Source organism: Drosophila bipectinata, chromosome 3L (assembly GCF_030179905.1).
Source record: "Drosophila bipectinata strain 14024-0381.07 chromosome 3L, DbipHiC1v2, whole genome shotgun sequence".
Taxonomy (NCBI): domain Eukaryota; kingdom Metazoa; phylum Arthropoda; class Insecta; order Diptera; family Drosophilidae; genus Drosophila; species Drosophila bipectinata.
Window position 1 is genome coordinate 25854682 of NC_091738.1, and position 14092 is coordinate 25868773.

General features: G+C 38.5%; 1 protein-coding gene across 1 annotated transcript; it reads right to left on the reverse strand.

Moving 5' to 3' along the window:
• Window positions 1–9045: 9045 nt before the first annotated feature.
• Window positions 9046–9862, reverse strand: LOC138926318 (uncharacterized). Its single transcript, XM_070280000.1, has 3 exons — window positions 9767–9862; window positions 9444–9676; window positions 9046–9331 (listed from the first exon to the last, which is right to left on the reverse strand). Exons 1-3 carry the CDS (start codon window positions 9860–9862, stop codon window positions 9046–9048), a joined length of 615 nt encoding a protein of 204 aa, XP_070136101.1.
• Between the last annotated feature and the right edge of the window lie 4230 nt (window positions 9863–14092).

The window sequence follows — 14092 nt, forward strand, 5'->3', positions numbered from 1 at the left end:
AATTACAGGGGGCGGGACTCTGTGTTAATTTCCCTATAAGGCTATTGCGTCTCCCTTGAAAGCTACTACCTTCGTTTCATTCCATTCGTATCGCAGCTGCAAGTGATTTCAACTGAACCAAAAAGGGATGGCTATTTCTCTTGTTGGTGGTGAAATATAAATGGATATGCTGTTCTGAATTTCCAAACCTAAGCCAATAGCAACAATGCTACGAAGCCAGCCCCTGTTTAGCAGTTGGTTGAAGATGTTTTTCAGATTTCTATAGTTAAGGAATGCTGTGATTACCTCCTTTGACTTTATTAAATTACTCATGACAAGCTCTATCTTTTCGAAATATTACAAAGCTAACTGTTTTTCTACAATTCTTAAAATAAAAATCGAAACTTTAATTATTTATTAGTTAGGGTAGACCTACACAGGCTGTGCTCCACACACAAGAAAAAAGTATACAACGGGGTTGAAAATTTTTGATCCGCCCATTATACGCTCAACATTGTTTTGGCCAAATTATTTTATCATATAAATTTATAAGCAAATATATAAAATATAAATACATGTACATATGTAAAATAAAACATACGCAACAATTATTTATTTTGACTACAATAACCCAACAAGCTCTAAAGAAAATTCGATTAGTAATTTATGACGATTATCCGGGTTACTATCCAAGAAAAGGTAAAAAGATAAATAAATTCAAAATAAACACACCTAAATCACTTCTGAGGGTGCGGTTGAATACATCTTGTAATATACATAAATGATTAAACTTTGCAGAAAATTTGTCACAATCATAAATTTTTGAATTAAATTATATGTACCATATGTTTATTTGCCTGTAACAAACACATACATATAAATAAATATAAATAAATAAATTTGTTATATATACATACGTATTTATTCATAAGTTTAAATTAATTAATTAGGTAAATTATACAATTTATTTTTTGATTTGGTTTAAGTTTTGTAAATATAATAAATAACACTTTTAGTAAAAAGCATAATTTTAAAATTTTTATGACAATTTAAACGTAACATTACATTTAAAAAACGGAAACTTATTATTATTTTTCACTAAATAAGAAAATTCTTTCAATAAGAACATACATTTTAAATATGCATATATGTATATATAATTCAAGCTTCGACATAAACACTAGGGTTGTGTCGGTTTCGTTATAGAGCAGCTATAAGATATATACGGTTGATGCCTATAGAATTTTATCAGACAAATTAGGTAACCAAAAATTTTATCTGTAAATATTCTGAACTTCAAACTTGAACAAGAAATAAAAGCTAGCTTCGGACGGAGCCTATAGAAGTTTGTATGCTCTTGCAGTTAGGATCGGATATACTAGGAATATATCTAGGAATTTTCGATCAATAGTCAATTTCGATCATTGAAGAACCGAAAGAAAAGGAGAAGAAAGGAGGAGGTACTTTGAATTCACTAGCTTTAAAAAAGACTAGTTCGGGTAGAAATAGACAGACAGAGGAACATGATTATATCGACTTAGTAGGTGATCCTGATCATGACTATATACAGATATATTTTATAGGGTCTCAGATGTCCCCTTCAGTGCATTATACACATGAGTCGAACACCCTCTGCAAAGGTATCAAAAGCACAAAAACTGAAGCTAAAAAAAAAAAAAAAAAAAAAAAAAAAAAAAACTTTTGTTTTGGTTGTTGTTTTGCCCAAATCCCAATTATAAATCTTAATTTTATTGGGATTTGAATGCAGTAGATATGCATTTTACAGCACTGCTTAGAATGTATTTGAGTGAATTTTATTACACAGGTCGGCAGCAAAAAATGTACACGCATAATTTGCGTGAAAATGCTTCCACTGAAAATAAAAAACAACATTTTTTTCGCTCAGTGAATGCTCTGCCCTCATTGTTTTTTTGCTGCTTACGCACACATTAAATGTAAAATGTGTGCGTTTTGTCCACCAGTGATTTAAAGTTTGATTCAGTCCGGTTTAAACAAGTTGCAACTGTTTGTTTGGCGTACTCGTACGTTCCATAAGATTTTTTTTATCCACTCGTAAAAAATTTACGGTTTTTACGGGTAAATTTTGTTTGAATACTAATGCATTCAAATCATATTATTGTATTGAGTGCCGACCACTGGTTTCAATCCTTTTTATACCCTTGCAGAGGGTATTATTTTGGTCAAAAGTGTGCAACGCAGTGAAGGAGACATCTCCGACCCTATAAAGTATACATATTCTTGATCAGGATCACCTCCTGAGTTGATATGAGCATGTCCGTCTGTCCGTCTTTCTGCTTCTACGCAAACTAGTCTATCAACTTGAAACTTTGCACACACCCTTCTTTCCTTTGCACGCCGAATGAAAGTCGGAACGACCGGGATCGGCCGACTATATCCTATAGCTGCCACATATCTGATTGATCGGAAATGGTATAACTTTGGTGTTCTTAGAGTTAGAGTTCAAAATTTACACAAGAGAAAAATATATTGGCAAAATAATACGACATGCCAAATTTCATAAGGATCGGCCGATTATATCCTATAGCTGCCATATAACTGAACTATCTGAAATGACCCAACATTTTTTCATTTTTTTGAAGATAAAACGCTGGAACATAGTACAGATTTTATTTTTTGTCAGTTAATCCGACCTACCAAATTTCATAACGATCGGTCGACTATTTCTTATAGCTGCCATATAACTGAACGATCGGAAATGGTATTTAATAGAAATACCAACTTTGGTGCTTTTAAAGACAGAAGCTTCGGACTTTTTTTTTGATATTTTATTGTAAGTAATTGATTTTATTATGATATTCCTATAAGGATCGGCCAACTTTATCCTATGTTTGCGATGTATACCCGGTTTCAACTATATCCTTTCTTGTTTTTTTTTTAACTTTGGGCTGTCAAGTGGGGCAAAATGGGAGCAAATAAAAGAGCTTCTAAAAAAATTTCAGAGTGCTCACACTGTCAATGGGCCGGCAGCGCTGCGGTATTATTTCCGTGCTATGGAAAATAAAACTTTGCCCCCCACTGATTTAGACTTACAACGAAATAATGCGAAACTTTATTAAAAAAACGTTTTAAAGTTTAAATTTATTTTTAACAAGAAAGGAAAGCTAACTTCGGGCGTAGCTGATGTTGGTATACCCTTGCAGCTAAAACAGGATATATATCGCAAAAATCGGATATAGTTGGCCGATCCTTTTGAGAACATCAAAATAAAACCAACTAATTACAATAAAATATCTTAAATCAAGTCACAAGCTTGTATCTTCATCGTTCGTATCCGATTGTTCAGTTATATGGCAGCTATAAGATATAGTCGGCCGATCGTTTTGAAATTTATTAACTGGATAACTGGTTGGATTAACTGACCAAAAATAAAATCTGTACTTACTTTAGGCTTTCTATCTTCAAAAACACAACAGTTGGGTCATTTCCGATCGTTCAGTTATATGGGAGCTATAGGATATATACGGCCGATCTTTATGAAATTTGGCAAGTCGTATTACTTTGCCAAAAATAGCTCTTATTTAAAATCTGTCTCACTTTAAAAAAACCAAAGTTATACCATTTCCGATAAATCAGTTATATGGCAGCTATAGGGTATAGTCGGCCGATCCCTGTCGTTCCGACTTATATACTGCGTGCATAAGAAAGAAGGGTGTGTGCAAAGTTTCAAGTCGATAGATTTTAAACTGAGAGACTAGTTTTCTTAGAAACAGACAGACGGGCAGATGTACGGACAGACAGACGAACAGACGGACATGCTTATATAAATTCAAGAGGTGATCTTGGTCAAGATTATATTTACTTTATAGGGTCGGAGATGTCCCCTTCACTACGTTGCACACTTTTAATCAAAATTATAATACCCTCTGCAAGGGTATAAAAATCCAGTTAAAAAGTCTTTCATAAAATGAATTTGAACAAATAATGAAATCTAACACGCAGTTAAAACAAGCTGGAGACTTTTCATTCATTTATTTACACTAATAACTGTCATTACAAAATACACATATGTATTAATAAGTAAAGGGACTTCAAAACTATTGCAACCCAAGCTCTCAATTGGAATAGCTGACTTAAGACCTTATTTCTCTCTTAACAGAGTGTCAAATATAACATTTTAGGGTTAAGGCATCACATACTATGTATTTGTATGTATGTATGAATTTGTGTACGACACATCCACTGGATTTACTAAATTAACTTTTTAGATTCATAATTTGTATTTATCAAAATCTTATTGTCAAGGCTCATTAAAAAAATATAATTATGCCCCTAACTAAGGACAGATTGTAAATAAAAATTTCAAATGTTAAAAAAAAAAAAATATTTCGTGCTTTGATTTTAGTAGAGATACCAGCCGTGTAAAATTATGTATTTTAGTCTGGTCAGAGTTTCATAAAAAGTAAACAAACCAAGCAACGCGAGGGATGAAAAAAAATTTTTTATGTCCAATCGGCAAATAAGTACCGGAAAATTTATTTCCAAAGTCGTTTCCAAAAATTATTTAATATTAACTTTTATGCACGACGCTGCCACCTGATTTGTACCTCCAATTCATGCTTTGAGGCAGAAATCATCGTCAACTTTCGTATGTTGCCAAGTTCACGAAATGGCGTTTATGCACACACGAATCGGCTGAATCGTGAATTCGGCATCGCCTATAGCTTTCACAATAGCTTTGAACTTCGAACGGTGGTCGGCAGGGCCCAATTCCAGGGGCATTAGATATTTCTCTTCCCAAGCTTGGCCGCTCACACACAGTATAAAACGTATGAAACGTCATGCTTTCAACCTACTTTCTGCTATGTCAATGTATTGGTTGCCAATCACTGAACTAAATTAAACTAAAAAAAAAAATGTAATGACACATAATACCCCAATGGTCGAATACCCCATAAAAGTTTTGATGCATAATCTAGCGCTTGGAAAAAAAACAACCGATGCCCATCTACTACTTTTTACGCCACTACAAAAAGTATATAACTCCTATACAAAATTGCCCAACAACATTAATGAACTGGAGCGCCATGGCGCTACGAGATTACTTTTTTGAAGACGGCTGTGGGCGTGTCAAAATTAAGACACTAACATGATGTGTTCCAAATCGGATAGTTTTATCTCTTATAGTCTTTGCAATCCACACATTCAAAATTTTAGTCCGCTTGTTTGGGAAATGATATATATATTATAGATGCGCATATCTCCTCCAAAAATCGGCTAATTCGGATGAAATTTGTTGTTCAGATATTTGTTAACTAATAATTCTAAAATAGTTTTGCATAGAAAGTTTTTATAAAAATTCCAATACTGGCGCTACAGAATTTCGCAGTTTGTGGGGGCGTAAGGGGGCGTGGCAAATATTTTGAACAAACAAACATTAACTGCGTGGGCATTGTAGGAGTCGTCATGCCAAATCCTATAGCTTTATCTCTTATAGTCTCTGAGATCCAAACCTTTATAAGGGCAGACGGACATGGCCATATCGACTCGGTTGTTGATGCTGATCAAGATTACTATATAGAAGAACTTTATGGGGTCGGAGATCCTTTGGTATTTTTGAGGAGATCCTTTGGTATTTTTGAGATAAAACAAGAAAGGAAAGCTAACTTCGGGCAGAGCCGAATATCATAAGAAAACCAATTAATTACAATAAAAAATCTAAAAAATAATATATTACCCTCTTCAAGGGTATAAAAGCACTATTTTGAGAAAATCGCGTTCAAAACTATCCGGCTTCCTTATGATACATACATATATGGTATTAGCCCGAAGTTAGCTTTCCTTTCTTGTTTTTATTTCATTTCTTTTATATATTTTATATTTACTTTATTATTTTTATTAACGGGACATAATTTTTAATTTTTTTGTTTCATACTACAATTAAAGATAAATAAAAACAAGAAAGGAAAGCTAACTTCGGGCGGAGGCGAGGTTCATATACCCTTGCAGTTAATACCGGATATATATCGCAAACATCGGATATAGTTGGCCGATCCTTATGATTACATCATAATAAAACCAATTAATTACAATAAAAAATCTAAAAAAAGTCCCAAGCTCCTATCTTTAAAAATACGAAAGGTGATATTTCTACCAAATACCATTTCCGATCGTTCAGTTATATGACAGCTATAGGATATAGTACACCGATCCCAATTAAATTTGGTAGGTTGGATCAACTGACCAAAGTCGGCCGATCCGGGCCGTTCCGACTTATATACTGCGTGCAAAGGAAAAAAGGGTGTGTGTAAAGTTTCAAGACGATAGCTTTAAAACTAAGAGACTAGTTGGCGTAGAAACAGACAGACAGACGGACATGCTCATATCAACTCAGGAGGTGATCCTGATCAAGAATATATATACTTTATACCCTCTGCAAGGGTATAAAAAGAAAAACTTCGAAGTCCTTAGGAGGATTAGTCGAGTAGTCGTTGATTTTCATCAAGATGCCGGCAGATGATAATTCGATCCAATCGATACTTGCTCAACAGCAAGCATTTACAAAGGACATTGTGAAACAGCAACAAAAATCGATGCAAGCAATGATGGATAAAAACACTTCTCCAGGACAGGGTACTTAAAGCCACACGGGTGAATTATCTGCGTATCCTCCACTCCAGTCTTAGCATGAACAGTTAACCCAGCATTAAAATGCGGTTAGTGCAGAAATAAAAAAAAGGCTTATTTTCTTTTGTGGTGTGGCATAAACATATTCAAACTATTGAAAAATCTGTTCGGGAGCAACAATTTGAACACGTATACATACAAGCAACTCACAGACAAGTTAACGGAACATTTCACAACAAAACGGCACGTTGTTGCTGCTCGCTATCAGTTTTTTAAAAGGAAGATAAAACATTCACAAACGCACAGAGAGTTCGTAGCCGACTTGCGCGGGATCGCTCGGGAATGCCAATTCGTCTGTAATGCCAACGGTTGTTCTTCTAACTATGTAAATGAAATGATTCGAGATCAGATCCATACATACACCATACGATGCTGTCCGTGCATCCGCTCTTAAGAAGTCCCAGCCAACTCTTGAAGATGTGCTTATAGTTGCAGAAACCTATGAGACAACTACAAAAACCGTGGCAGCCCTCTAAGAAAGAGTATCAAAGCAAAACCCAATAAACCCATTCCTTGGTGGTGGTGAAAGTGATGCCAAATCAAACAAAAGTTCGCTAAAATCATGCTCTGGTTGTGGACACAATCATGCAAGAGAGAAGTGCAAGTTTCGCGATGCAAGACAAAAGTAAATGGCAAATGCAAAAAAATCGCAAATCCGAAGCAAACGAAATCAAAACGATTGAAGCTGTAAACAGTGTTACAGGTCAAGTCAAGTGTCAGCAGAACAATATTCTTATAGATCTTGAAATCCACAGCAAGTGTGATATCATTCGAAATGGATTCCGGAACCACAGCGTCAGTGATCAACGCCACTACATACGCGGTGTTGAATAAGCCTTAATTACTCAAATGTTCCCGAGTATTACATGTTTCACACAATTGCAAAGTGCGGTGAAAAAGAGAAGCAAGTGGTCATTATCGTTGCGAACATTGAGACATCAAACAATATATTGGGAATGGATTTATTCAACATTTTCGGCTTTGATATCATGCAAGTATCAAACGTTCAAGAGGTGCACGAAGACGAATTATGTGACCTTTGCAGCACGTACAACGAAGTGTTCGAACCAGCCATGGGTGTCATAAAAGACTTTAAGGCAGTCAGCAACACCAAAGTTTTTCAAGAGCCGTCCAATTCTATTCGCACAGATGGACAAATTCAGAGCTGAGGCAGACAGAATTACACAAGCCGGAATTTGGAAGCCGCTCAAATTCAGTAATTGGGCAATTCCAATTGTGCTTGCACCGAAACCAGGTGGCGCTATTCGCATATGTGGCGATTTTAAGCATGCAGTCAACGCACAGATCGATATTGAACAGTACCCGTTACCGACAAAAGAGTCTCTGTTTCACATAATACGTCACGGAAAGCAGTTCAGCAAAATCGATTTAAAGGATGCTTATCTTCAAATGGAACTGGATGAGGATTCCAAAACTATCATGGTCGTCAACACATCCCTTGGCCCATTTCAATACCAGCGTCTTCCCTACGGGATTGCCAGTGCTCCAGCGATCTTCCAAAGGTATTTGGAGCAGCTTCTAAAAGAAGTAGAAGGATAGAAACTACTTAGATGACATCATTATCTCAGCACCTAGCAGCGAGCAACATCTAAAGCGAATCAGGAGAGGAGAAAATTAAAAACAGGAGAGGAGATAGACAACGCTGTGGAGCTTTTCACAAATTCAATTCACAAAGCGAGCTACAGAAACACGAATCATGCTCCCAATCTTCAACAACCAAAGCAATTGTACCTTTCTAATGAGCTTGACTATTAAAAGTATCAAGTATGAATAAGTTGTGACAGAAATCAAATGCTTGAACAACAAAACAGCATCAGGCCCTGACAAAATAGACGGCATCACCCTCAAAACTTTACCACCAAAATGCATTCGATTTCTCACTCTCATTATTATTATTATATGGCCATGACAACCCTTTTATCGGGTCTCGGCCTGAAGCGCAATGTGCCTCCACGCGTCTTTGTCCTGAGCGCGCCTTCGCCAGTTGTTAACACCAAGTGTGGACAGGGTTTCCATCACCTGGTCTTGCCAACGCGTTCGGGGTCGTCCTCTCCTTCGTGTCCCAACAATCACCGCATCAAACACCTTACGAGCCGGAGCGTCTTCATCCATACGGGCAACGTGGCCCAGCCAGCGAAGTCTTTGAGATTTCACTCGACTGGCTACGTCAACTCGTGGTTGTATCTGATGCGATAAACATCGTCTACGCAGATTGGATCAAAGATTTTGCGAAGAATTTTTATCTCGAACACTCCAAGAGCAGCTGCATCTGACTGCGTCACTGTCCAGCACTCCGCACCATATAGGAGTACTGGAAGAATTAGCGTCTTGTAGAGTGTGGTTTTTGTGCGTCGAGAGAGAGCTCTACTATTGAACTGCCTACTGACCAAAGTAACACCTGTTGGCAAGTGTTATTCTCCGCTTAATCTCCAGACTGACATCATTTGTGCTTGTTATAGCAGTGCCTAGGTAGATAAACTCCTTGACGGACCCAAAGCTATAGTTTTCTGCAGTCCGCTGAGAATCAAGACGCCGCGATTCTCTGCTAGAGCACATTATAAACTTTGTTATCTCCATATTCACTGCTAGTCCTACTTTTGCTGATTCCTTTTCAATAGCCCCGAAGGCTCCTGTGACATCAGCGTAACCAAGGAGCTCCACACATCTGTTGGTTAATATTGTTCCCGTCCGATGTACACCGAATACTCGTCCGAATACTCTCCATTAAAATATTGAAGAGTATACAAGACAGCGAGTCACCTTGTCTGAGGCCACACTTGGTAGTAAAGGTTTCGGATTGGCCACTTCCTACCTTGACAGAGCTGATGGTGTTGCTCAATGTCATTCTGCAAAGTCTAGTCAGCTTTACTGGTATACCAAGCTCAGACATGACGGCATATAGGCGATCTCGCCGGGGGCTATCAAATGCGGCTTTGTAGTCGACGAAGAGATGGTACGTGTCGATCTGGTTTTCGTAAGACTTCTCCAGGATTTGGCGCAAGGTGAAAATCTAGTCAACAGTGGACTTGCCAGGCCTGAACCCGCACTGATAAGGTCCAATCAGTGCTTCAGCATGGGGTTTCAGTCTTTCACACAATACGCTCGTTAGGACCTTGTATGCAACTGGAAGAAGACTAATTCCGCGGTAGTTGGTGCGCACCGTGGCATCACCCTTCTTCAGGATGGGATAAATCATGCTGAGGTTCCAATCTTAGGGCATGCTCTCCGTGAGCCATATCTTACTGATTAGTTGGTGCATGCTCCCTACCAAAATATCACCAGCTGCCTTGAACAATTCTGCCGGAAGGCCGTAAGCACCTGCAGACTTGTTGTTTTTAAGCCGTTAGATTGCATCCTTCACTTTGATATGACTTGGGATTGGCACTTCAATATCAGTGCCATAGATTGGGGTTCGTGGATCATAGTCTTCAGAGTCTGTGCTTAAGCCAGATAACAGACTCGAGAAGTGATCCCTCCATAACCTCAGCACGACCTCTGCTTCTGTGACAGGATTTCCATCATCGTCCCTGCACGCCACTGCACCAGTCTTAAATCCTTGGGTCAGACGCTTGACCCTCTGGTAAAAGTTACGTGCTTCATTTCTGCATCTGCTGCTCTTTGTCGGAGTCTATGTTGGGACCCCGACAGGATCGCACGTCGAGTATATTAGATGCGTGTCTTGCATCGATCACAACATGATCGATCTGATTTCTGCTCAGTCGATCGGGAGAGAGCCAAGATGCTTTATGGATGTCCAAATGACGAAATCCAGTACTACGAACTACCATATTATGCGCAGCTGAAAAGCCTATTAATCTGAGACCATTGCTCGAGGTGGTCTCATTTAGACTAAATCGACAGCGGCACCAAAGATGTCTTCTCGTCCTACCTTGGCATTAAAATTTCCGAGGAGAATTTTAATGTCATGGGAAGGACAGCCGCCATAAGCTCGATCGAGCTCCGCATAGAAAGCGTCCTTGGTGGCATCATCCTTTTCCCCCGTTGGGGCATGTGCGCATATCAGGCTCATATGTGCGCATATCATCAGCACAAAATCGCATTAACGCAGGCGTCCCACAAGGAAGCGTTCTGGGGCCAATTCTGTACACCCAATACGCGGCTGACATGCCAGGTACAAACACATGCACTGTTGCAACATATGCAAAAATGAAGCATCCGAACTCCTGCAGCGTGAGCTAAGCCTAAATGAAGACTGGTTTCTTCGATGGAAAATAAGAATAAACTCCCTAAAATCAGTCCAAATCACTTTTTCATTAAGACCAGGCAGCTGCCCAAATGTTCCACTTAACGGCTCACCAATTCCCCAAACTACATGTGTAAAGTATTTCGGGTTGCATCTCGACCGCAGATTAACAAGGAAAAATTATATCAAATCAAAATGTCAACAGCTCAGACTTAAAACACTAAAAATGTCCTGGTTGTTAAGACGAAAATCACAAACCACTCTGGAAAACAAAATCCGCCTCTACAAAGCCATACTAAAGCCCGTCTGGACCTATGCGATACAGCTCTGGGGAGCAGCTAGCAACTCGAATATTGAAATTCTTCAGCGTTACCAATCCAAAACGTTGAGACAAATTGTCAATGCTCCATTCTACGTTGCTAATGCAAACATTCATAAAGATCTCAACATCCCAACCATAAAAGAATAAATAAAAAAAATTTGTTAGAAATACATCGACAGACTCCGCAATCACGAAAATAATTTAGCATTAAATTTAGTGGACAATAGCTTAACAGTTAGAAGACTGAAAAGATACCATATTCTCGATCTTCCCGATAGATAAATTAAAAATACTGTAAATATGTAAAGTAACAGTAAATATGTTGGAAAACTGCTATTTCTGTTAACTTAACATTCTTTATAAAATTTACTTATTGTTTTTAATAGACAGATTGTAAATAAATAAATACCCATAAAAAAAAAAAAAAAAATTGTCTGCGAAAAGGTCACACGGTTGCGAAGTGTAAATCGACTAGGTGTCAAATTTGTGCAAGATCGCACCATAAACTTCTTCTGCAGTTTCCTGTGTCCGAAAATAACTTAGCGTTACCACCACCAAATGTTTTCATTCCGTCTCCAGCGCTTCATCTTGATGGGCCTTTAACTTCACATGCTTTGCATGCGTCATCCCTAGAAAGGGTTTTGTTAGCGACGTCGATCTTAAGCGTTAGAATTGAAAATTGCGAGCACATATTGGCTCGATCATTACTTGACACTCTGGGACACAAATGATCTTCATTACTGAAGATCTTGCTTAACGCTTACAGATTTGTAGGGAGGAATCGTGCATCAACTTCCCAAGCTAATTCCCAGGTTAAGAAAAAGATACACACTGTGGTGAAGTCAACATAAGGCTAATACATCAACTCCTAAACAGCCTGTCTCTAGCCTTAATGCCAAGAAGAATTACTCGAGTCGATAGATGACAATTTGAAAAAATTCTGATCGTTGGAAGAAGTACCAACTTCTAAAAAGCTTTTGTCACCTGAACAGGAGTTATTTGAGGAAAACTAGGAGAAAAATACTGTTTTACCGCCTTCAGTTCGATTTGAAGTCAGGCTTCCATTTAAATCGGATCCATGCGTTTTGGGAAATTCCCTCGAGGTAGCCAAACGCCGTTTTTTGTCGCTCGAGGAAAGATTATCTCGAGATCCGAATTAAAAGAAAATGTATTTGGAATATACGTCATATGTCCCCTGCAAGCAATGATGTTCTTGCTACTCCACACTACGTCATACCCCATCACTGTGTTTTACGGCCTCAAAGCACATCGACCAAATTACGAGTCGTGTTTGATGCGTCTTGAAGACATCAACACAGAAGTAAATCTTCATTGGATTCGTTCTTATCCATAGTCGTTGTCAACGTTCGTATCGAATAGAGTTGAGAGGATATTTCTCTCACCTAAAACTGCTGCGAGTGTTCGTTTAAATGGTCCGCTTTATAAGCAAATCGAAGAGATTAGTAGTGAATTCGGATATTGTTCCTTCACTTGTCGAATATAATGAAGCCTTTAAGAAAATATTCGATTAATTGTCCAAGAGCACGAGTATCAAGGTGAAATAAAAAAGATAAAAAAAAATTTAATTGTTAGCCCTAGTATACAAAAGCTAAATCCTTTTTTACACGAATAATCAGAGGCTGCGCTTACCTTTTTGTTGTTGTGGGTTGGGGCGGCTAGTTAATGCTCCTATATCGTACGATGCCAAGTTTCCAGTATTGTTGACAAAACGCTCTCAATTTGTTCAGAGCTACGTCCCATACTTAATGTGGGACCATGTAATGTGAGTCTTTTGCGACAGCACATATGGATGGTAAATGCGCAGGAAGTTTGCAGTCTGCTGCTTTAAATGCAAGCCTCGTCTGATGACTCAAATCATGGTAGATTTACCCTTGGATTGAATTCGTGCTTGTTGTGTTCTCGTTGAGTTCTATTTCAGACTGTTTTCTTAAATGCGAAGCTTACAGAGTTGCCAGATTCTTAAAGTACTACATAGGTGTATAGGTGTATAGAATGGAGGAATACAAAACAGATGTGAGATTGACAATATATAACACATCTCCTCCTTTAATTAAGAACGAATAGGATTTTTAGTTTTTCGGAAATCCTTGGTCTTAAAACGATCTACTTCTTGGCGAATACGGCTACTTTGGCGAACTGGTATGCCGGATGAAAGTCGTGCTGGTTGTTTTTGCCTAGGTTATTGGTTTGATGATGTGGAGCTCTCGGGTGGCTCAGGTTCAGAATGACGTTGCTGAACGGTTGACGGAGTTACTGGTTCATCTTCTTGTTGTTGTAGTGGTTGATCTTGTTGTTGTAACTTTGGAGGTTTTTCAATTGGCGCAGGCCAACTTTTGTACTCTTTTGGAGGAGCAGGATTGTTGCACTTGCAGATGCTGCATGACTGAGTAAGGCTTTTAATGTCTGCGTCGATTGTAGGCCACCAAACATGTTGTCTAGCTAGCTGCTTCATTCGAACAATGCCCCAATGTCCTTCGTGTAACAGATTCAGGATACGCGCCGTAAGAGTTACTGGGATTACTACACGACTGGCATCTGTGTGTAGGCAAAGCAAGTTTTTGTTGATTGTGAGGGCAAATTTTCGATTTCGAAGTATGGTGATAATGCTTCCTCGCCTTGCTGAAGTTTTTCTGGCCATCCTACAGTAACATACCGTAAGACTTGTTTGAAAAATTTGTCCTTTTCGATGTGGTTGCGAATGATCTCAGAGTTGATCGGTGGTGACAGTTCCATTTCGATGTGGCAGGCTTCTTCTTCTCCGTCGAAATCCGGATCCATGCCCACGGGAAGGCGCAATAGGGCATCTGCGTTGCCATGAGCAGATGTAGAACGATACTGAATCTCAAAAATATAGGCCATGAGAATGATGGCCCATCGCT